Genomic DNA, 24,617 nt, shown 5'->3' with positions numbered 1-24,617 from the left:
AATGACTTTTGTTTAATTTTTAACCATTTACGTATACAGAAATATGAAAAAATGGTGGATTTCTCCTTCAACTGTTCTACTCTTGTTGCAATTTAGCTTATAACGTACACAGGAACTAAACAGACTTCCAGTGAAATGACATATGTACACTCTTATTTAGCAGAATAAAAGTTCAGCACCGCTCTGTCTTCACAGTTGTTCTTATTTATACAAATAAGCAAGGGAAAAAAAAACCCAACATCAAGCCATGAATGTCCACGTCTGAAATGTTAAATTTATTCTGGTCTATATGTTGACATTGCCTGAGCACAAATATGAACACATCTCCAGACTCAATCAAACTGTGTGACTCAAATATGACCTTCTGTCACATCATGTTAGATCTTTTGGTCACTGACTTTTAATAAAACAACAGAAAATCAAAATTTGATTGTGAGTAGAAGTATAAAAACGACGTGTAATCAGAACAGTGTGTGCTGTTAGATGTTCATCCAAGCAGTCCAAGTTGGCCGTATGGGCAAAAATGTATATCACAGTACAATTAAATTTCGGTACATAAATTTTATCCAAATAAAACAATTTAGATATTTAACATATTTTTGGGTTATTTAAGGGTTCTTTAGGGAAGAAAATGGTTCTGTATAAAACCATGAACACTCAAATAACCCTCTGCATGACTAAAGGGTCCTATGCATCGTTGAATATGGTTTTACATAGCACCAAAAAGGGTTCTTCCATTGTAACAAGCTTGACATCATAACAATAGCAGAACACTTTTTAGTGCTATATACAACCATTTTCAGCAAACAGGAAACTAAATTAGAAGCCATCTTCAGCTTTCTTGAATTTCTCGAGTTGTTTGTCTGATCTTTGCGTCCCGTATGATCTTTAGTGGAAAAAAATGGTTCTATATAGAAGCTTAAACACGCAAAGAAACATTTGCATGATCAAACGGTTCCTTGCATTGTTAGATTGTTCTTCAGATTGGAAAATGTGTTGTATATGGAGAATGTGTTGTATATGGTTCAAAAAAGCATTTAATCATGCAAAGGGTTCTTTGAGTGTTCATGGTTCTATATAGAACAATTTTCTTTACTAAAGAACCCTTGAGAACCATGCTTTATAAGCATGTACGTTAGCAGTTCCTTATTATTCTGGGATGTCCCTACATTTTAAATAAGAAGCATATTCAAAAACACAATGTTTACATCTGAATCTTCTCGAGGCTGAAGTTGGCTTTTTTATTCAGCAGCTTTTTGTCTGAATTTTCCGTTCTACCTTAAATAGAGCAGCAGTTACACTCTAGCAGCTGTATAGGCACCTGAATCTAACAGTGCAACATTTAAGGCGGAGCAGGACATTTAAATAAGAAGCCAAATTTGGCTTTCTTTAATTTTACAAGCTTGACATCGTAACTATAGCAGAACCCTTTCTGGTGCTATTAAGAACCATTTTCAAAAAGGTTTTATTCAGAACCATCTACAACATTCTCTATCAATCTGGAGAACCCTTTCCACCTTTAATCATACAAAGGGTTCTTTGAGTATTTGAGTGGTGCTACACAGACCCACTGTCTTTACTAAAGAACCCTTGAAGAACCATCTTTTTTAAGAGTGTAGTCTAAGCCCAAAAGAGCGGCCTTTCTTTTTGTCTGCTGCCCTGAAAACAGAGTGGAGTTCAGATAAAATATTTCAGCAGTTTTTGTACATTAAGGGGCAGAAATATTGCTGTTATTAACAAATAAACAGTGCTTCTGAGTATGTGAGTATTGTGAGTATTTGGCTGTGGCTCCGTAGTGCTATCTGAGGCAAGGCTCTGGCTCCTGTCTGAGGAAGTGAATGTGAGAAGTAGCTGCAGCTCCAGCGGAGAGTCGGGTCAGTTCATACAGATGATAAATATGAGGCTGGAAGGAACAGAGAGGGAGGGAGGGCAAAAAAGAAAAGAAAAAGAAAAGAGGAGCGCAGCACTGGCCGGTCAAGCCCTCAGTGAGACGCTGTGCTCTCTGGATCAGTTGAGTGGCAGAGCCGAACGCTGATCTCACGCTGGTTATCAATACAGTCCTTCAGCCTGTTCTCCGTCAGAGTCAGCCTCTGCTCCAACACAGACACCGTCTAGAATCAGAGAGAGAGAGAGAGAGAGAGAGAGAGAGAGAGAGAGAGAGAGGAGGGGAGGGAGAGAGAAGGAAAGAGAAAGGGAAAGAGAGAGAGAGGGAGAGAGAAAGAGAAAATAGAACAGAGAGACAGACAGAGAGAGAGAGAGTGAGAGAGAAAGAAGAAAAGAGTACAACAGAGAGAAAGAAAGGAGAAAGAAAACGATACACAAAGAGACAAACAGAACGGGAGACAGAGAGATAGAGAAACAGAGAGAGAATGGAATAGAAAGACAATGAGATAGATAAAGAAAGAGAAAGAAAAAGAATGATAGAGACAGAAGGAGAGAAAGACAGAAACAACAAGACAAAAGCACAGAGGCAGAAAAAGAAACAGACAAAACAGAGTGCAATGAGAGAAAAAGAGAATAAGAATCATATAGAGAAAGAGAAAACAGTTGCAGACAGATATAAAGTGGAGAAAAAGAGCATGAGCAACAGAGAGAAATTAAATGAAAAGAAAAGGGAAAAACAATATGAGACAGAGGAAGAAAACGAGTAACAGAGCAAGAGAGAGAGGTAGAGAAAAACAAGATAAATAGAGGTAGAGAGAGAGAGAGAGGGAAGGGAGAGAGAGAGATAGAGAGAGGAGAGAGAACAAGGCGGGGTTTATTGATGGAGTGTTGTGGGGGGGGGTCATAGTCCGGCGTCAGAAGAATGTATGAATGCGTCTATTTTCGCCCCCCAAACAGATGTGCTGTTCTCCTCGCGCACAATCCGGCTGATTATAGAAGGGGGATACGAGCCCCCTGCGCTCGCCACATGAGGCAGAAACCGAACACCACGGCCTCTATGTGGGGCGGAAACACAGCAGTCCCCCTCAGAGAAGCCCCCCTTTCTCAGCAGCGCAATGAGGAGATGTAGGGGGGGCGGGGGTTAAAGGGCTTGTGCCAGGGCCGGCATGGCTTGGTGGGCCGGCCTCTGAGAACCGTCATCAGGGAGCAGGCGGCACCACAACCGCGCTGACCTTTAAGCACCAGCAGCTGCATAAAACAAACTGAAGATGAATTTTCTATTAAGTTCACCCTTAAGAATTTTCTCAGGTTAAGTGTGTTGCACAGAAATCCTTTTACTGAAGAGCTTCCTAAAGTGAAACTGTCACAGACTCTTAAGCCCAATTCCATTTCACCCCTCGCCCCTACCACTCAGCCCTACCCCTCTGTTTTGTGTATTCACATCTAGGGGTGGGGTGTCCCCATTTTTGTTGAGATAGAGGGGTAGGGCGAAGTGTTTGGGCTACATGGCCCTCCAAACAGAAGTTTTTCAGATACACTCCAAACTAAGTGTTAGGAGAAAAAAACAAAAATCTGCAAGATGGCTGCACAAGCGACCAAGGAAACACCAATGTGAGAATTTTCTCTGTTAAAAATTACAATAACCATTGTATTATCTTAGATTAATGTCATTTTAGTGTATTATGATCCTTTTCTTCATAACAAGCATATAAATCACTAATAGTATGCTAATGTCTCACTAGCTAGCTAGCTAAATTTCCCGTTCCACCTTAAACTGTCCAGCTGTAACGTCCAGGCAACCTGCTAGGCCTGAGTAATTAAGACTTTTGTGTGCTCTCTCACCATTGGGGAGCCATTTGAGTTGGCACAGCCATCACCCCTTCGGTGGCACGGTGCGTAACGTGAAGTCTGGGATTACAGAGATAAGAGGTTTCCTCGTTCAACTCGTTCACCCCTGTTCTTAGCCTTTTGTCTCCTTTTGAAGTTCATTTGTTTCCTGGACCCTTAGCTGCTCTGCGCTTGAGCCTGTCCTCCTTTGTCCACCAGGTGGTTTGTCCTTTAGTGCTCCCAACACGAACATAAGAGTCGTGAGTTCGAGTCTCACTCAGGGAGAACCCCCTGGCGCTTAACACCAGCAGTACTGACGCCTGAAATGCCAAAATGTAACTGCTGCTCCATTTAAGGTGGAACGGGAAAACGCGAACAGCTGGCTTAATTAGGAAGAATTAGTGGTGGGTGATAGTAAATATGGACCCCTCTTTGAAGGCATATGATGCCCTAAAGGTAACTAAAGCCCAACAGTGAGGTTGCTGAACTTTACCCTCCTCTGCTATCACTGCAGACTGGCAGGGTCGCCTACAGAGCAGCGCTAGTAGCCTGTTAATGGAGTAATGTTCTTTTTATTGGAGGTTCCCATTTCGTAGGGAAGATTTCAACCACTACCCTGTAAGTCATTTCCAAGGGGCAACACTTGAAAACAAGGGGTAGGGGTAAAAATAAGAAAAGGGACTGAGCCTTACACTCCCCCTTAAACATCCCTCAAGCATTGCATAAAGTTCCTTAACTGCTATTTCCTTTACATTCTTAAAAATGATGGTTCTTCAAAGGTTCTTTATTAAAGCAAATGGGTCTATATAGAACCATAAACACTTAAAGAACCCTTTGTATGATTAAAAGGTTCTTGCATTAAGGGGTTCTACACAGCACCAAAAAGTTCTGCTATTGTTACGATGTCAAGCTTTTAACAATAGAACCCTTTTTGATTTCCATCTTCCAATCTGAAGAACAACTTCACCATGCAAAGAACCCTTTAAACAAGCAAACCATTCTTTGAGTGTTCATAGTTCTATACAGAACCATTTTCTTTACTGAAGAACCCCTGAAGAACAATCTTTTTAAGAGTATATGATAGTTCAAGGGAAGAAAAGATATTGATAGTATTCCAATGACGTCACAGTCGCGCTACCACCATTTTGGTAGCGACATCAACTTCAAGTGCTGTGTCTGTAATGAGATAAAGCCATAACTGATCCAGCAAAGGCAGTAAAACACGGTTTTCTTTTGGATCACTTTTAAATCTCAATTTTAAAGGGTATTAACTGATATATTTGAGTGTATTGCCTTGATTTCTTTTTTATTTGTTGCTGTAGTGATAACTGTGATAGCTCTGCTGCTTGTTAGTTGCTCATTAAACACCTCCAAGAGGAAGTTTGAGGTGTTTGTCGATTAAGGAGCTTTTATTGAGATGAATTAACACATTTATTGAGGTGAGTTGATGTTGCTTCGTATTTGCCAACTTTTGTAATCCTTCCTATGTTTAAGGCGCCTCAGTGCAGCTCCATTTAAAGTGGAACACTTAATTCAAATGAGAAGCTGGTGAATAAGAAGCTGACTTAAGCTTTGTATCTGTGTATGATGAGACAGCTGTGCCAAGATAAAACAGACACCTAAAGCTTTCTTTATAATCAATCTTGTACAACTAACACAATAAACAAACAGTATTTAAAACACAACAGTACTTAATGTTGACTTGCTTGCTCATCTACAAAGATGTAAGTCCAGCTTCCACTTCTGTAAATTCCAAAAAAAAAATTTCATCAAAATATATTCCATTAACATTAATAAGGAACAAAAAACATGCATAGCTCAACTGAGGGAGCTCCAAAACAGGACGAAATTGTATTTATTTTATGGCTACTTTTTAAACCAGTTATTTTGCACCTACAGTAAAATCTGCTTAGAAAAGCATTGGTCTGTGGAGCAGTGGAACTGTGTTCTCCAGAGTGATGGAGCTCCATCCAATATCTTTGGGATAAGTTGGAGTGATCCAGAACTGACCATTCAACATCAGTACCTGGCCTCACTAATGCTCTTGGTATTTTGTGGGACTTTAAAGAGGAATCCAACAGATCGTTAAAATTTCTGCATAACTTATGTTTAAGAAGTAAACAGAATCATTCAGAGTGGTTTGGTGTGAAACGCTCTGTTCTAGAGAAACTTACCGAGTCAAATTGTTCACAGTGGTGGTGATAGGAACCAGACACCACCTCTAAAAGCTCCCTCTCAGCAAGTTATTACATGAAATGGTTATTAATACGCTGCCTCATGTCTGGCGATAGCTTTGAGAGGATTTTGGCCTAAAATGTATTTTTAAACTCCATTAATGATGGAGGGACACATGCAGGGTGCTGTGAGGCAAAACAGTTTTAACTTATTATTTCAAATTTTCCACTATTTTCCCATCATCAACATTCCATATAAAACTCAGAAGACATATGTAGGTTCACTGGTGGTTTTGGATAGTAAATAAAATGTTTATATTTGTGTTGTAGTCATGGCGACCCCTGGTTCTTATCACCACCACTGTAAAGAAATCTGAACCACTTCACAACAAACCACTTTGAATCACTCTGTTTACAAATCACACACTGATTTATGCAGAAATGTAGAAAGAATGGTGGAATTCCCCTTGTCTGGGGGGCAAATGTTAGTCACATCTTGCTTGAAATAAAAAACATACACAAAAATGACTTTGAACTGTGAAACATGAACTTTGCCTTGTCACATGTAAGCAAAAGCACGGCACAAACTGACGCAGGGTAAAATATAATACGGTTATTTTATGTAATTAAACAGGTTCCAGCAGAACGTACTTTGGGTCATCTTGTGTTCCCATAGCAACGTCATCAGTGAAGGTTCACAGAGGTCAGCCAGATGTTTCTGATTTTGTTTTTTGAAGTGTTTGTAATTAATGAGCTATACAGAATTCACTCCTGTATTATTTAATGTCCTCTTGGTGTGTGTAGTACAGAAGCGTTTTCAAACAGATATAGAGCTCACAGTGAGAGCTAGCCAAGCTGAAGCACAACCTCCACATGGTGGGGGGTGGGGGGGGTGGTTAGTTTAACACAACGTTACAGCTAAGACCCTCGAAGTACACAGAACTCCATATCATATCTCCCCATATACATTCAGAACAGATCATTTTTGGGCGTTATTACTATAGATGTCAAGTAAATAGATAGTGTTTGACCCTCTTTTCACTAATCATATTTATTCTGATGCATTTTTATTATGTATTTAAGTTCATTTGGTTCAAACAATCTTGAATTAAATGTGTTTGCATTGACTCATTGGTAACTGATATAACTTGCCCCTCAGTCTGTTAGTTAGCCCCACCTATGGGGTAAGTTGTAATGTTTGGCTCAAAGGCACTGATATCTAGTTCATCTGTCCTTGGTATCAATGTTGATGGGATTCTGGTATCACCTTCTCCCTGTGTCCGCAATCTTGGGGTTATCTTTGACCCCACACTCTCCTTTGACATTCACATCAATTCTGTTGTTAAAACAGTATTTTTCCTTCTTAATATTGCTCGTCTCTGACCCTTTCTCAGCCAAGCCAATGCAAAAACACATGCATTAGTGACATCAGGTGGCGTATTACACAAACTTCCTATTTTTTTGTCTTAACTTAAGATCGGAGAGGTCAAGATCAGATTATTCACAAATTCGTATTACAGAAATCTGGTCTTAATTTAGGAATCTTATCTGATCTTACAGCATCTTATTTCAAGTTAAGAAATCTTAACTCACTCGATTGAAGTCGACAATCAGCTGTCATGTCTGTTACCTATCAACCAACCATACGCGCACAGCTTAAACATAAACATGTTATCAAAGTAATCAAGCTAGTTAACCAGGCAGCCACCATTACTGATGTAAAAAAGCTCACAAAATACTAAAGTGTGATAAACTGTAAGTTGTGAATACTGTGAGAGTGCCCCCTGCTGTTTATCAGAGCGTCGCCACTCTCCAGCTTCAGTCTCCATTTCCTGAATGCTTTAGCCGAGCGCGTTAACGTTATTCCTCCTAATGAACACGTTCAGCTCTGTCTCCTCATTATTCACAACCATCACTGTAATATTTGAACATCAACATTAACACACAAAGGTAATTAGAGGGGACGGTGGAGATCGTGTCTGCAGATTTTTAAAACGCAGAGTTAAAAAAGAAAAACATCTCACAAGTGAAAGCAGCATTTTACAGTATAAATAAATGTTGCATCATTATGTTAGTAGTGAACTATGCTGCCTGGCACAGCTGGCTAAAAACGAACTGGCTAGACAGACGCTTAAACAGAAGTTAGGACACTCTTGGGGTTTATCTTAAAGTTAGGACAGTATTTAGGAGATTTAGTCTAGTTAGGATGTTTGTGTAATACTGTTCCTTATCTGGAGTTAATAATAAGATTATGAAGTTAGGAACTGGTATTTAAGCAACAGTGATGTTATTTCCGATAACACACAACCTCAAGTGTTCTATTGCTTTTATACAACAGCTAAATAAATAAAGTAAGAAATTAATAAACTGGTTTGTGAACGTGTCATTTAATATGTTTTAATGTTAGCAATTCCTTCTGCCAAATTATAGTTCCTTAACAAGCAGCTTGTTGCTACAACACAGTAACGAATTCTGCTCACTCGCTGCACAGCCGGCAGTTCATTCCCCAGCTCCTTACACTAAATTCCGAAACTGTCCGAAACTGTCACCACTGAGCAGCTTTTTGGTTTTTTATTGCGTCAGTTTTATGGCTCAGTCCGATTTGGTCAGACACTGAAGATGAGACTACACGTTTGGCGAATGGTATTCGGTTCATTTCTGGCTAATTCCAGGTTGTTTAGGTGTTCTTCTGTCACAGCTGCCGACTGAAAAGCTTGCTCAGTGGTAATGACAGTTTCGGAATTTAGTGTAGTCTCATCTTCAGAGTCTGATCAAATCGACTGTCGGTCAAATGTGATCTTAAAAGTATCCATTTTTTGTTTGTGCGCAAAATAAGAAGTAAAAACATTCAAATGGCTTGAGCGTCTCCTACAGCTGTCAAACTCGTTGATTAGCAACATCGTCTTAGCGGAGTGATAGTGTTTGTGAAAAACCTGTGATGCTATGGTGAAATATCTGCACGGTTAGAACGCCTCTCAACCAATCAGCTTGCGTGGCTGGAACTAACTGTTGTATAATCTGTAATAGCCACTGTCCTAAACTCAGTCTTAACTAAAGCTGTCATGGTAGGATAAGATTTCAGGCTTAAGAAGTTTCTGTAATACGGCTCCAGGGCTAGACTACTACAATGTTCTTCTATCTGGCTGCCCTGTCAAAGCCCTCACTAGGCTACAGTATGTTCAAAATGCTGCTGCTGACCATATCACCCCTGTCCTTTAGTGTCTTCACTGGTGACCCATTACATTCCGTGTTCAGTGCAAGGTTCCCCTTATTACATATAAAGCTCTGCACGGTCTGGTTCCTCAATATTTAGCTGAGCATCTTCATGTCCATCCCCTAACTTTCAGATCGCAAAATTTAGGCCTTCTTCATGTTCCAAGGTTTAAATTGACTTCTATGAGTGGTCGATCATTTACTGTAGTAGCTCCCAAATTTTGGAGTACTCTTCCCCTCTCTATTTAGGATGCTACCTCTCTATCTTCATTTAAATCTCTGTTAAAGACTTACTTGTTTTCACTGTGTTAGTGTTGTTCTGTTTATACTTGAATGTTCACCTGTATTGTCCTTTTGTGTTCATGTTCTTTGATTGTAAAGCGTCCTTGAGCATGGGAAAGGCACAATATAAATACAACCCCATTTCCCAAAAAGTTGGGACGCTGTGAAAAATGTAAATGAAAACAAAATGCAATGATGCGCAAATCATTTAAATCCTATATTTCATTGAAAATGCTTCAAAGACAACATATCAAATGGTGAACCTGAGAAATGTTATTGTTTTTTGAAAAATATATGCCCATTTCGAATTTGATGCCAACAACACGTTCCAAAAAAGTTGGGACGAGGGCAACAAAAGGCTGGTAAAGTTGTGTAATGCTAAAAAAAAAACACCTGGTGGTTAATTGGCAACAGTTCAGTAACATGACTGAGTATAAAAGATCATCTCAGAGAGGCTAAGTCTTTCAGAAGTAAAGATGAGGAGGGGTTCACCACTCTGTGAAAGACTGCACAATCAAATAGTGCAACAATTCAAAAATAACATCTCAACATAAAATAGCAAAGAACTTTTGCTTTTTTTCATCTACAGTACATGACACTATTAAAAGATTCAGAGAATCTGGAGAAATCTCTGTGTGCAAGGGACAAGGCCAAAAACCAGTATTTGCTGACCATGATCTTTGGGCCCTCAGGCGGCACTGCATTAAAAACAGACATGATTCTGCAGTGGAAATCACTGCATGGGCTCAGTAACACTTCTGAACACCACTGTCTGTGAAAACAGTTTGTCGCTGCATCCACAAATGCTAATTAAAACTCTTAAACGCAAAGAAGAAACCATATAGGACAGGATAACAGGATCCAGAAACGCCGCCAGCTTCTCTGGGCCTGAGCTCATTTAAAATGGACTGAGAGGAAGTGGAGAAGTGTACTGCGGTCCGATGAATCAACATTTGAATTTCTTATTGGAATCATGGAATCGTGTCCCCTGGACTAAACACCACTCAGCTTGTTATCAGTGCACAGTTCAAAAGCCAGTATTCATGATGGTATGTCAAACCACATTCTGCATGTATTACAACAGCATGGCTCTGTATTAAAAGAGTCCGGGTGCTAAACTGGCCTGCCTGCAGTCCAGACCTGTCACTATTGAAAACATTTGGCACATTATAAAATGAAAAATACGACAAAGGAGACCCCAAACTGTTGAGCAGCTAAAATTTTATGTTAAGCAAAAATGGGAAAACATTTCACTTTCAAAACTACAGCAGTGTCTCCTCAGTTCACAAACGCTTACAGTGTTGTTAAAAGAAGAGGTGATTAAACACAGAGGCAAACAGGCCCCCGTCCCAACTTTTTTGGAATGTGTTGTTGGCATCAAATTCAAAATGGGCATGTAATTTTTATAATTTTTCAAAAACAATAAAATTTCTCACTTTCAATATTTGATATGTTGTCTTTGTACTATTTTCAATGAAATATAGGGTTTAAATGATTTGCACATCATTTCATTTTGTTTTTATTTACATTTTGCACAGTATCCCAACTTTTTTGGAAGTCGGGTTGTAAAAGTGATGATGATGATGATGTTTGCACTCCTGGCACTTTTGGCTGAATTTTCCATAAACAAAATTTATGTTTTCATTTGTGATAGAGATGTGTACGCTGCTTGCATAAAAATATGTATTCATCTTGCACAAATACTTTTAAAATTATTCAGGAAAAAAAACAATGTGTTGGGTTGTGCCCCCCTCATCCCTACACAAAATTTAATGAGTCTAAATGTCAGTGCTGCAAATTCTCAGGGTGATAACAAATTACTGCTCTGCTGCTGGTTGAAAAACTAATAACGACTACAAGAGATTGCCATCATTAGGCCGCTTCTCAACGGCCACAGTGGGAGGAGGAAAGCAATACATAATTACCAAACAGAGCAGGGAGAGACACAGACTGACAAGTCATTAGTCATTACAGGCCCTGTTTTTATGAAATGTGTCATGTAATTCGTGCCATGTCACAGAAAAAAATCTATAGTGTTGGGCAACGAGCCTCAGTGTCTGGTGAGTGAAGCAGATCTACGTCAGATGTAAATATTTAGCTGCAAAAAATGAAAGGAAAAAAAAAGTCTGGATTTAAGGATACAACAGGATTCTGTACTGATCCTGAGACTTATTTAAGAAAGATATTAGAAAAACAGAGCATTTTTAGGTGACACTTAAGGTTAGTTTTCGGATTAGGGCCAGGATGAGGGTTAAGTTTAGGTTCTGGGCTGAGGTTAAGGTTAATGTCAGGATCAGGGCCAGGGTGAGGGCTAGAATTGGGATTAGGTTTTGGGGTGAGATTAAGGTTAGTTTTCAGATTAGGGCCAGGATGAGGGTTAAGATTAGGTTCTGGGCTGAGGTTAAGGTTAGGGTTCGGATCAGGGCCAGGGTGAGGGCTAGAATTGGGATTAGGTTTTGGGTTGAGGTTAAGGTTAAGTTTAGGATTAGGGCCAGGGTGAGAGTTAGGAATAGGTTTTGGGTTGAGGGTTAAGGTTTAGGTTTAGGATTAGTGATTAGGGCCAGGATGAGGGTTAAGATTAGGATTTGGGTTGAAGTTAAGGTTAGGGGTTAGGATTAGGGCCAGAGTGAGGGTTATGCTTCACTATTGTTACTTCACTGATATGCCGTTGATGTGTTACTGATAATCTGTTAACAGTTTGTTAATCATCTACAAACGACCATTCCAGATAAAGTGCTACTTATTTTTAACCTGATCTTAACAGGTCACCAACATAACGGCTTTGGGTGGTTAATTTTTGTCATAAAATCGTGAACATGCACCAGTCGCACATTTCACTGCATGGTTTAATAAAGTGTCTGTGCATATTCAAAAAACACTGACACAAGCCAAGTGAACTTATGTTTCTAGTTCTAAACCTACACTTAAAAAAGATGGTTCTTCAGTAAAAAAATGGTTCTATATAGAGGGTTCTTAAAGGGTTCTTTACATCACAAGATGGTTCTTCATACTGATGGAAAGTGTGCATGAATGTGCTATAAATGGTCCTATATAAAACCTTTTTTAAAAAAAAAGTGTAGTTCATTTCTCACCTGCTCGAAAGACAGCTGGAGCCGCTTACATTTTTTTCTGTCCAGTGTGATAATATGAGCAAAAACACTCATTCTGTGTCCATTAGCATAAATGCTAATAGCGTTAGCTTCTTATAGCTTATGCTGCCTTATCTCGAATTCTCAACAAAGTAATAATTTTACACCCATCATGTCATTCTAGTGTACTTATAGTGGTGATGTAATAGTGTTTGGTAACTTCACTTGAAAGATTAACCTTTTCAACTCCTTGAGACCACTGGTGGTTCCAAAACGCACTTTATCATATTCTTCATAACTTTCATATTTCATAAGCTACATTCAAAAGGTTTATGTCATATGAGAGCTGTAACAGTCAAATAGATGAGTAATGTAATTTTAAACACTTATAATAGGAGAAACTGAACTCATAATTTATTTTTTCTACTGAAACTTGATCCAGTTTTCCACAAATCTGGGCTATACACTACAAACAGATGGTGTCTTTTTAGTGATCTGCCCTGTAAAAACTATTTTTATAGAAAAATACAAAGAGTGTCTAAGATTTTTGGCTTTCAGAGGTAAATTGTAAGCACATAGCAATATGTGTATGATCATAAAACACATTTTCTGTTAATTTGAGTGGAGCTTTTACAAAAAAATAAAATAAAATAAAAATGTACATTTATTTCATGCAGTTACTGAATAATTTGCCTTATGATTTGGTCACGTAAATTTAGGTGGAAAAACCAAAATATACCCTGGTGAATAAGATTAAGGAATTCGCTAAATTATCGTTATCTTTACCTGAAAGTGTTAGCAAGTAGCAGACAGGGCTGCTATAAGCAATATCAACCCCATAGAGGATCCTCAGTGGGATTAGCACCACTTATAGCAGCTCTCACTGCTTCTGAAAGCTCAAAAACTGGAAAAATTGTCAGTAAAATCCATTACATACTTGGTTACATTTGACATCAGCCTCAAACACAACATGATTTTACTGTTATCACCAATGTTCAATCAATTATGTTTGCATTTATTTTAAATCGTGTTGTAATTTGAGCAAAACCATTACGTTTACAAACATTCTCATTTGGTCTATGGCTAAATTATATTCATGCGCACTCAGTGTGCAGCATTCATACTGTGTCAGGTTTGTGTTTGAATGGTTGCTCTTGCATGCAGAGCTCTTTTTCTGCTTTTAACATAGTCATCCTTAGTCTGGGTTGATTTTATAGTGATTATGTTGGCCAATCAGCCACAGTGTCTGGTGACTGAAGCAGATAATGTCAGATCTAAAAAAAACCAAAAACATTTAGCTGCAAAAAATGCAAAAAAAATTGTGCTGTCTGAATTTACGGATAAATTGTAAACATAATATGAAGCCGAACAAACCAATCTGCTATTCTGTACTCTGAGAGCTGTGCTATAAAGAAATCTGAACAAAAATGTATAATGGGTGCATCCATAGTCCTGAATGAACTCTGGCAGCCCAGTTTTTTTGGAGGACCATTTCTAAAATGTACATAATATCCCTTATTCACCAAAGGTGCGTGCAGTCAAATCCGATCATAAAACGAGCGCACACAAATTTCAACAACAGTTCTGTCATTGGTCAGTTTCATCTTTGGCGTATTTGTACGATCAAACCCATGTCTAACAGCAAACAGAAAATAACAATCATGCTAAGAACCTATGCATAAACATTAATTTAATTTACATTCAAAAAGGCCATAAAGTGCAAGTTATTAATTTTTTCAGGACATATTTCTGAGATTAGATATAAAACAACCTACTTACATAAGGGCCCAATCCCCATTTCTTACATTTACCCCTACCCCTTGTTTTTCAGTGTGTTCTTGCTCCTTGGAACTGAGTCACAAGGGGTAGTGGTTGAATCTTCACCTCAGAAACAGGACAACCCTCAAATAAAAAGAACATTACTTCATTAACAGACCACTAGTGCTGCTCTGTATGTGATTCTGCCAGTCTGCAGTGATAGCAGAGGAGGGTAAAGTTCAGCAACCTCGCTGCTGGGCTTTAACTACATTTAGGGAATCATATGCCTTCAAAGAGGGGGAGGGGGCAATTATTTATTATCACCCACCCCTAATTCTTCAGTGATATGAAGCTGAAGTCAGCTATTCACCAGCTTCTTGTTTGAGTTTTCCCGTTTCACCTTAAATGGAGCAGCAGTTACATTCTGGAGCTTCAGGTACTGCTGGAATATTTAAGGTGGAACGGTAAATTTAGCAAGCTACCGAGACATTAGCATACTGCTAACGGTTTCTATGCTTGTTATGAAGAAAAGGACCATAATACATTGAAATGGCATTAAACTAATGCAAAGGTAATAACATGGCTACTGTATTGTGGATTTGAACCCAATTTTCTCCCCAATTTAGTTGTCGCCAATTCCACCCGCTAGTTAGAACGCCCCCAATCACACGATACTATCTACGCTAGGAGGGTGAAGGCTAACACAGGCTTCCCCCGAGACCTGTGAAGCCAACCACTTCTTTTCAAACTGCCGCTCACACAGCCAGTCATTGGACAGCTGAACGTGCTCGGAGGAAAGCGCCAACCGCCAGATCTGTTACATCAGCTAACAGACGCCTGTGCTGACTAGCATCGCGTTGTGTGATGGGGGGAGAAGGGGGGCCATCCTTCCCACCCAGAGAGAGCGAGGCCAATTGTGCTCTCTTAGACTCCCGGCTACGGATGGCTGTAGCATCACCAGGGATCGAACTCGCGATCTCCTGATGATAGGGCCAACGCTTAGACGGTTGCGCCACTCGGGAGCCCGGCTACTGTAATTTTTAACAGAGAAAACACATTTGTGAGTTTCTTTGGTCGCTTGTGCAGCCATCTTGCCGGTTTTCCTTTTTTTCTCATAACACTCTGTTCGGAGTGTGACTCTGAAAAACCTCCGTTTGGAGAGCCATGCAGCCCTAACCCTTCGTTTTACCCCCTATCTCAACAAAATTCAGGACACCCTACCTCTAAATGTGAATGCGCAAAACGACAAAGAGGTAAGGGCGAGGGGTGGAATGGGATTAGGCCAAGGAAGGAGAAAGTCGAAGTCAAAACTGAATTCAAAAACTGATTAAAAGCTACAGAGAAAATGTGACTCCTAACAACCACCTGGAAACAGAACATCAACATGAATTAGGGCGTGCTTTATGTAAACGACATGTAAATGGTATGTAAATGCTGGTGGGCTGGCGTTTGATTTCACGCACTGAAGCTGATTCATCAAATCTCCGCTCGTTTCCATGACATACGAAGGTTTCATGAATCAGACGCAGAGCAGGTTCTTTGTCTCTTTTATGCAACTTTGATGGATGAGGGCCAATATGAATTTACGACAACAACAACAACAACAACAATAATAGTATTCATTACTGGTGAGATATTTTTGACCATGCACAGTGCTCCAGTGTTCTCCCATGGCCGGCTCCTCTATGAGCTAAGCAAGTCCTCCTACCACACGGCACACAGTTGAGGAACGTTCTTTGTGGACTGGCACGACCTGGAACTGACCCCGTTCTCGGAATCCGCCGCCCAAAATCCGAGAACATGCGGCCGCAAAGTGTGGGCGAGATGGAGACGTGTAGGGACCGGCCCTCTATAAACAGGCGTCCTGAGCCGGCCCTCGGGGTCCAGGAGCTGCAGCTCGATAACATCTGCTATTTCACACTGGAGGGAATGGGTTTCACATTTCCTTCCTGCGCTGGTGTGCCTTTCCGATCGATACGTGCGAGAACCTATCGGGCTGATCTGAGACCGCTGGTTTTAGACTCTGGTGCAGCAGATTCGGGGTCATAGATATTCCTCGGTAGGTAATACGATAAAAATAGCTTGCTGCACTGGAAGTCATCATTAGAGTTGTTTCTTACAGGAACATGTGCTGTGGGAGAACGTGATGGTGCAGAGATGTACTCAAAAGCTAAAGCACTGAATATGCTGGGCATGTTTGATGTACGTATTCTGTTATACGTTATACAGCTCTTGTCACAGGACTGGTATTGTTTTCCATCCTCCCAGGGACAGCAAGTCAGTGACACTGAGGACATCCAAAAAAGCTCACATTCCCTGTTTTTTTAAACATACCCTCAGGATCTTAGAGAAACTGAGCAGCTGTGATCCTCAGCTAACCTGGCACGATCTACTGAGTGTGCACTGGGACTTTTCACTCAAAGTGCTCGGCAAGGTATCATGTCCACAAAGTCAGTGAGCCTATCACAACACTGAACTTCACCATTTAAAACAGGGGTGTCAAACTGAAACACTAATAAGACCATATTAACAAATCGCAATAAATCTGCCAGCCGTGTTTTTACTTTATTTCTACTTAACATTTTGCCAAGACCCCAACTGACCATTATTTGTTCAAAATATGCCAAAACTACAACGGCAAAAAAGAAAAAAATGATTCTAAAATAATTCTCAACAAAAACAAATTGTTTTATATAAAACAATAGACTACAATAGCTGCAGATAACTGTTAAACCTCTTTAAATGTCCTCAATGGACAGTAAGTTTTTTTAAAACTGCCCATTTGCTTGAACTAGACACCTGGACTCTTTTTTTTTGTGCTGCTGTCCCACACATCTTGGTTGGGGAGGGGGTGGGAGCACACCTTACGCTGCAATACATGCTAGGATCTATAGTGCATCTTAGGCTGAAATAGGCTAATATTGCTAGAATATTCAAATAATTTGCGGCCCTAATAGGATTGTGCCACAGGCCTAACTTGGCCCACGAGCCTTGTGTTTGATACATGGGGTTTAAAAGAAATTTTCTTTTGTTTCAATTCAGTGTTCAGAAGTCAGTAACCGCCCTTTGTTAATTTAATTTACATTCAAAAAGGCCATTAAGTACAAGTTATTAAATTTTTCAGAAGATATTTCTGAGGACATTAGATATAAGACAATCTACTTACACAAGAAAGAACAAAGTCAAAGTCAAAACTGGAGTTCAAATAATTATCGAAAGCTCCAGAGTCAATGAGACTCCCACAACCACCTGGAAGGCCTGGTAGACACTAAAACTGTCCCCATCAGATAAACAGCACTTAAAGCTTTTATCTTTGAGAGAGAGTAGAAAAATAAGCTGCTTTAGATCTGAGAACATCCATAGGTGTTTCTGTCCATCCTTCCACTGTGAGAAGACGACTGATTAGAGTATAAAACAAATTAAACAAAAAAGGAGTATAAACCACTTTCATTCAGCATCTGTATGATGTGTCATTTTTTATTGGTTTTTCAGTGGAAATACGAAGGCTGGGTGAGTGGGTGTGGTTATTTAGATGAAAGTATAAAGGCTGCGTGAGTTTTTTTTAGGTGAAAGTGTGATGGCTGGGTGAGTGGGCGCGGCTATTTAGATGAAAGTATAAAGGCTAGGTGAGTGGGCGTGGTTATTCAGTGAAAGTATGAAGGCTGGGTGAATGGGTGTGGTTATTTAGGTGAAAGTATAAAGGCTAGGTGAGTGGGCGTGGTTATTCAGTGAAAGTATGAAGGCTAGGTGAGTAGGCGTGGTTATTTAGATGAAAGTATGAAGGCTGGGTGAGTGGGTGTGGTTATTTAGGTGTAAGTATGAAGGCTGGGTGAGTGGGTGTGGTTATTTAGGTGTAAGTATGAAGGCTGGGTGAGTGGGTGTGGTTATTTAGATGAAAGTATGAAGGCTGGGTGAGTGGGTGTGGTTATTTAGATGAAAGTATGAAGGCTGGGTGAGTGGGTGTGGTTATTTAGATGAAAGTATGAATTCTGGGTGAGTGGGTGTGGTTGTTTAGGTAAAAGTATGAAGGCCGGGTGAGTGGGTGTGGTTGTTTCGGTAAAAGTATGAAGGCCGGGTGAGTGGGCGTGGCTATTTCATGAAAGAAATTCACAATTTCTTGAACAGTAGCTACAACAATAAGCAATGTAAACTGGCAAAGAATATGCAGCTTTGTCTCCTTATAAATAAAAGTTTACAGCTTAAAGCAAATCAATCAACAATTAGTAATTGGGAGAATTTATATAATTCTATTCAAGAACTCTAGTTCTAATTGGATTATGCAATGTTCTTTGCTGGGCTGTATGTTTTGTACTTTGATCTGTTTGTACACCTAACATTGTACGTCACTGTCTTACCTTCCCTAACCTCTTACTTTACCCCACCCCTGTTGTTAAATGCAATAAAAAGTTGATCACAAAAAAAATTCAGTTCACTGGTTTATTTTTTGCTTAAATACTCAACGCTTATGGAGTGGAGTGCTTATGGAAGTTAATTGCCAGTGCTTGAATGAATAGCTCTCCAATACGGCATCAACGAAAGAACCTGTACAGTGGACGGAAAAGAAACTCTAGCAGGCTATGACACTATGGGAAACAAAGCTGCTGGCAAAGCACAAAGAAACATTACAGTTTAAGTTGGTGGTCTACACAACGTCTCCAAGAAAGACTGAATGGATGCTTTTATACAGAGCTCTTGCGAGAGCTTTAACATTTTCCCCCGACTTCTTAATTTGCTCTGTAAAATCCATATTATGGGATTATTAAAGTCTATCCAGCTCTAGTTCTGTTTTGCTGGCAGCTGTGTGTATTTCCAACCAGTGAGATGGCAATTTGGCGGCTGGCATGCGACTTTGTGCTCATTTTAATAAGCATGGGCTATTAAAAACGTTTGCTGCTGTTCTGTTTCTCATAATCAAGATCATGATCTGAATGATGAGGGTGGAACTCGTGCAACAGTGAGAGTGAGAGAGAGACAGTGAGAGATAAAGGTTGAGGGGCAAGTGATGACTAGCTAACACAGCACATTCCCTCAGTTTCAGGTTCAAATGTGAAATATTCATGACTGCCTCCCAGCTACTGGATATTTCTTTCTTTTTTAAAGCTATGTTGGTCTGTGCGTAGCTCTTTAGCAAGCATGCACTAACTCAAATTATCCTGAGTAAGAAGCAAATGAAAATCAGTGCAGCTGCAGTGCAAAGAGAGGGTCATGAGTACAAAGAAAGTCTAGAGTTCATAAAGTAAATGTGTTACGGTTCTAGTTTGCAGACGTTTAGAGAAAGGACTCTCCCAGACTGTGTAATAAACTCTGAGAGAACACTAGAGGAAGATGGTTTAATAGCTTAGGCCAATTTCATACCCTTCACAAATGAAAAGAACAAAATCTTGTACAGTTCACACAAAGTGTGTACACAAACAGTCAATAAGCTGAGACATGTTTACTGTCCAAGTTTTGCTTCTTAAGTTACAGTAAACAGTAGAGATACACTGATACCAACTTTCCATACTGACACCTGATCGTTAAGTAATGGCTGATACAGAGTACCGATACTCATGCTAACTCTATCTAACGCACCTCACCTATAAGTCCAGATATTTATACAATTACATTTGTAAAATATTTTATTTTGGTAAAACCTATGTTCTGTGTCACGAATAAAACACACTCAGCTGGCTAGATGGCATTTTTATAAAGGATTATTTATAAGATGCTTGAGGAAACTTAGTTTTTGCTTATGTACAGTATATATTCAGTATTTAGTATTATATAATTATTAATAAAAACCATGTTTAACAACTTAAAGTAAATGTAAAATAGCTTTATTGTGCAAAACAGTTAAAAACAGAGCTGAACAGTACACAGATAAACCTGTGGTGTTTCCACATCAGCACACAGCAGTTTCTCTGGCTCAAAAACTGAGCTAAATGTTGTTTCACATCCAAATTTCTCAGGTCATTTGTCTCTTACTTGGGTCTTGTTTATTCTTGCTGCGTCTCGGAGCGTCAGTTTAGTAAATACCACCGTCATTCACGCTGTCAGTATTAGTGACTTTCAGTGTTTTTTCTGGCTTGGTTGAAGAGATGGGCCGACCCCACTGCTGAGTGATACAGCTGACCACCGCAGGCGCACCGCAGGCAGGGCTAGTGGACACAGAGGCCTGGCTGGCAGGCTGCTAGACTAAAGGCTAAATCGAGGCTAAAGACCATTATTATGCCGAGAGTCCGGCATTTTCTTCTGCTCTCTCGGTAACATAAAATCAGACTGTAAGTGACCACACAGCGGCAAATGAGTGATTACTGAAAGAAGCCGCTCAGCCGTTCAGGTAAGTGACTCCAATAGTGTGTTCCTCACACCAAAAACTGCCATTACAGATTCTGCCGTGAGCATTTTTACTGCTGCTTGTCGTCCCTGCACAAAAAAATCTAAGGGTCTTACCAGATGCAGCTAAAGATGGCAGAAGTTGGCTTCCTATTCAGCAGCTTCTTCTCCGAATATGCTGTTCCACCTTAAATAGTACAGCAGTTACATTCTGTGCAATGTTTTGTAACTGTTGTACCATTTAAGGTGGAAGGGAAATTTCAGACAAGAGGCTTCAGCTTTGTGCTAAGAGGTGGTCCAGGGAATCACTGGTGAGTCTGGCATCCAACTAATGCAACTGTTCATATGTATATTCAGATTCAAATCTCTATATATTGAGGCTCATTTGTGCTCCTCAAATTCGTAATTGGACACTGTACTCCTTTTCTGAGTCCTCGCTTAGCTTCTCCAGCTGCATCACTCTAAGGGACGGCTGTGTTGTGAAGCCCTGTCTTTTTTGTCTTGCGGGTAATTATACCAAATTGTGATCAGGAAAGTAATGATTCAGGTTATCAAGAATGGCTGCTCTTTCTTTTAGTTATGTTTTTATAGTTCATAGTAACTGTGTTCTAAACCACATTGATGTGTCTGCTAAACCTGATTTGAGACCTGGATGTGGTTTGAGCAGATTGAGAGAAGTTTTGGGATGTATTTGTAAAATTTGGGAGACTTTTTACTTCCACTGTTTGTTAGCAACATTAACCTAGAAGCTTCAGATCAAAACATAAGAAGCACAATTTGGATACTAAACTTGTCTTGGCTTATTGACTGGATTTGGGATGACTGGAAAATCATGCAAATCGGATTTTTCCCAAAACTATTATATAGTATAAAGCCCCCTAGCACTGGACTGTGAGTTGGAGTGATCCAGAACTGACCATCCAACATCAGTACCTGACCTCACTAATCCTCACTAAGGCCCAGTCTCATTTCACCCCTCGTCCCAACTACTTAGCTCACTCCTCCATTGTTTTGCACGTTCTCGTCTACGGGTAGGGTGTCCCGATTTTTGTTGAGATAGAGGGGTAGGGCAGAGGTTTTTTAGAGACACACTCCAAATTGAGTGTTATAAGAAAAAAAAACTGCCAAGATGGCTGCACAAGAGACCAAAGAAACCCACAAATGTGGTTTTTTTTCTCTGTTAAAAAAAATACGATAACCATTGCATTATTTTAGTTTAATGTCGTTTAAATGTTTTATGGTCCTTTTTTCATAACAAGCATAAAAATCGCTAGTAGTATGCCGATGTCTCGGTAGCTAGCTAAATTTTCCATTCCACCTTAAATGGTGCAGCAGTTACATTCTGGCACCTCAGGCATCAGAACTGCTGCACCATTTAAGGTGAAATTGGAAAATTCAAATGGGAAAATTCAAACAAGAAGCTGGTAAACAGCTGACTTCAGCTTCATATCACTGAAGAATTAGAGGTGGGTGATAATAAATAATTACCACCCCCCACCTTGAAAGCATATGATGCCCTGAATGTAAAGGTAAATAAACTAAAGACCAGAAGCGAGGTTGCTGAACTTTACCCTCCGCTATAAGTTGGAATCTCTAGGCACCTCATGATTCGATTACGATTCAGAGGGCTGCAATGCGATTATAAAACGATTATCAATGCATCTTGATGCATCCTTTTTTCTATACATGATTTCTGTTTTCTCACTGTGTGAGGACTTGGAACTTTTAAAGCAAAGTATTTGTAATGATCCACAATGAATTTACTTCCAATATCCTTCATTAATAAAATAAATGGAAGTGATGTGGCAAGTGAACTAGCAGGCTCTCATTCACTGCTCTTGTTTGGAGCACATGAGAAACTGGCTGCCACTCATCTGTGATAAAATGTGCTGTTACGGTGACATAAGAACCAGTGACAATGGATGTCCACGCAGCATGTTACAGCTGTCCTACCCATTTTCTTTAGTGATTTAGTGTAGAGCTTGGGGATCGCTGTGTCAGTAAAATATCTTCGAGATGGGACGCTGTATCTCAGCTCCAAAGTGTGCACCATAGCACGAAAGCCTCGGTTCTCAATGACTGAGAACTGGCGTGCAGACTGCAGGTCACATAACAACGCAGTCTCGCCTAGCTAGTAGCTAACGAAAAGGCAAAGAGAAAGATTTAAGACAAACATTTGGAGATGAATGGACTTATTCGCATTTATGAGCACTGCAGTTGATTAGCTGGTATGTTAAATCTGCAACGAGAGACTGTCAAACACTAAAAGTTTGCAAAGATGAAGTCAGCTTCTCATTTGAATTTTCCCGTTCCACCTTAAATGGTGCCGCATTTACATTCGGCACCTCACAGAAATTAAGGTGGAATGGGAAAATTCTAATAAGATGCTGGTGAATAAGAAGCGACTTCAGCCTCGTACAAACAGTCGAACATTGAGAGACATTTTACAAGAAACTATTCAACTTTTGAGGAAAAGTGTCCTGGCGGAAATGAGAGGAAAGAGGCTATAGATAAAGCTTAAAGCAGAGCAAATTAAGTCTGTGTTTTCGTTTATATTTTTAGCCTATACTAGGACATCAGCACATACTGAGACATAATGGACATTAAATGTTGTGGCTCCCACGGTGGTTTGATTTTTGCTGAAAGGACAAAATGACTCTTCTTAACATTTGAGTTGCCAGCTCCTGACCTAACCGAGCTTTTAATGCAGACGGTGCCGGTCAGATTTCTCGCTCATCCAGTTGTGTTTTTGTTATGTGTTCTGTCCGGACGCTGCACTTCTGCACTTCCAAGTTCTGCCTTTTGCATTCCGTCAACATTACGTTAAAAAATAAAATTTAGAAAATCTATTTTTGACATTTGTGAATCGATTCAGAATCGTTCATGTCCAGAACCACTGTCTTTACTAAAGAACCCTTGAAGAATCATCTTTTTCAAGAGTGTAGAATTACAAAGACATTCATTTATGCAAGTAAACTGATTAAAACACATATTTCAGAGCTGTAACCCAGCATCGCCAAACCTTCTGGAGTTCAATAAACACATCGTCAAACATCAGTTTGATCCTGATATCACTGTGCATCCCAGATTTAATGAATATTCTCTGCAGACAATCATAAACATTCTTAGAAAAACACTCAAAAATGAAAAACCTTAGCAGAATTTATTCAACTAAACTCAACATATTAACTCATTCATGTCCAACAGCTAAATTTAGTGGTTAGTCTAAAGATACGAAAGTCTCTATCATTGATGGTAGATGGATAAACATCTAAGACATTACATGTCATTTCTCTAACTTTTTGCTGCTGTTTTGTTAAGAAACTAGTAGTCTTATGACTAAATGTAATGATAAACTAAGTGATAAAAACTCTTTAGCCATCTAGTTTGAGCAGTTCAAATAGTTTCTTCTGATTTGAGCTCAGAGAACATAAGCACCCAAATGTAATTAAAAATTTCAGATACGGTCGTTAATGAGTTAAACAAAACTGCATCCTGGCTGAGAATGGCGGATGAAAGAGGGAACAGGCCGAGGTCAAATGGGCTGCCCGCTGAAAGGGGAAAGGTTAGCATTCCTTGCGTTGAGGCTGTGGGCTGGAATTTCGATAAACGATCCCACGCAGCCAGAGGCCCCTCGCGGCCGGCCCCCATCAAGGCCAGAGCTCTTTACCACATGCAGAAGGAACGGCACCAGGATGCAAGCAACAGAAACCAGATGCTGTACGAAGGCTGCATGGGCGGCAGTGCCACCAGCAACTCAGCGGCTGAACATAAAAGGACAGAACTGACCGTGTGGGCTCCAAAGTGACCCTAAGATCAGGCAAGTTCAGTGAATGTTATTCTAAAATGAACCCATTACACTGGTGCAGTGACCTGAATAAATCTGTCAAGCTGCCCAGACGACTCAGAAGAAGAGGTTCACATAAAGGTGTGTAAGATCACACTCTCGGTTAAATTTAGATCTGCCTGCTGGCTTAAAGGTATGACCCACGGTTGTATTAAGTACAAATTCTACTTATGCAGCAGTTAAGACATGATTTCCTGCTGGCTAGCAGCACTATACACTGCAAAAAAA

The 24,617-nt window shown here is 39.9% G+C and overlaps 1 protein-coding gene across 1 annotated transcript in view; it reads right to left on the bottom strand.

Annotated features, from left to right (window-relative positions):
* Window positions 1-1,250: 1,250 nt before the first annotated feature.
* The window catches only part of poc1a (POC1 centriolar protein A), a 93,250-nt gene continuing 69,883 nt past the window's right edge, over window positions 1,251-24,617 (bottom strand). The window contains exon 11 of the mRNA XM_036560606.1: window positions 1,251-2,111. Coding sequence (XP_036416499.1) covers window positions 1,983-2,111 — 129 coding nt within the window. The 3' untranslated portion in view covers window positions 1,251-1,982. The remainder of the gene's footprint in view (window positions 2,112-24,617) is intronic.

The sequence above is a fragment of the Colossoma macropomum genome, unplaced genomic scaffold (assembly GCF_904425465.1).
Source record: "Colossoma macropomum unplaced genomic scaffold, Colossoma_macropomum, whole genome shotgun sequence".
Classification (NCBI taxonomy): Eukaryota; Metazoa; Chordata; class Actinopteri; order Characiformes; family Serrasalmidae; genus Colossoma; species Colossoma macropomum.
Note: the sequence above shows the minus strand (reverse complement) of the source record. Positions and strands in the feature narration are given on the sequence as shown.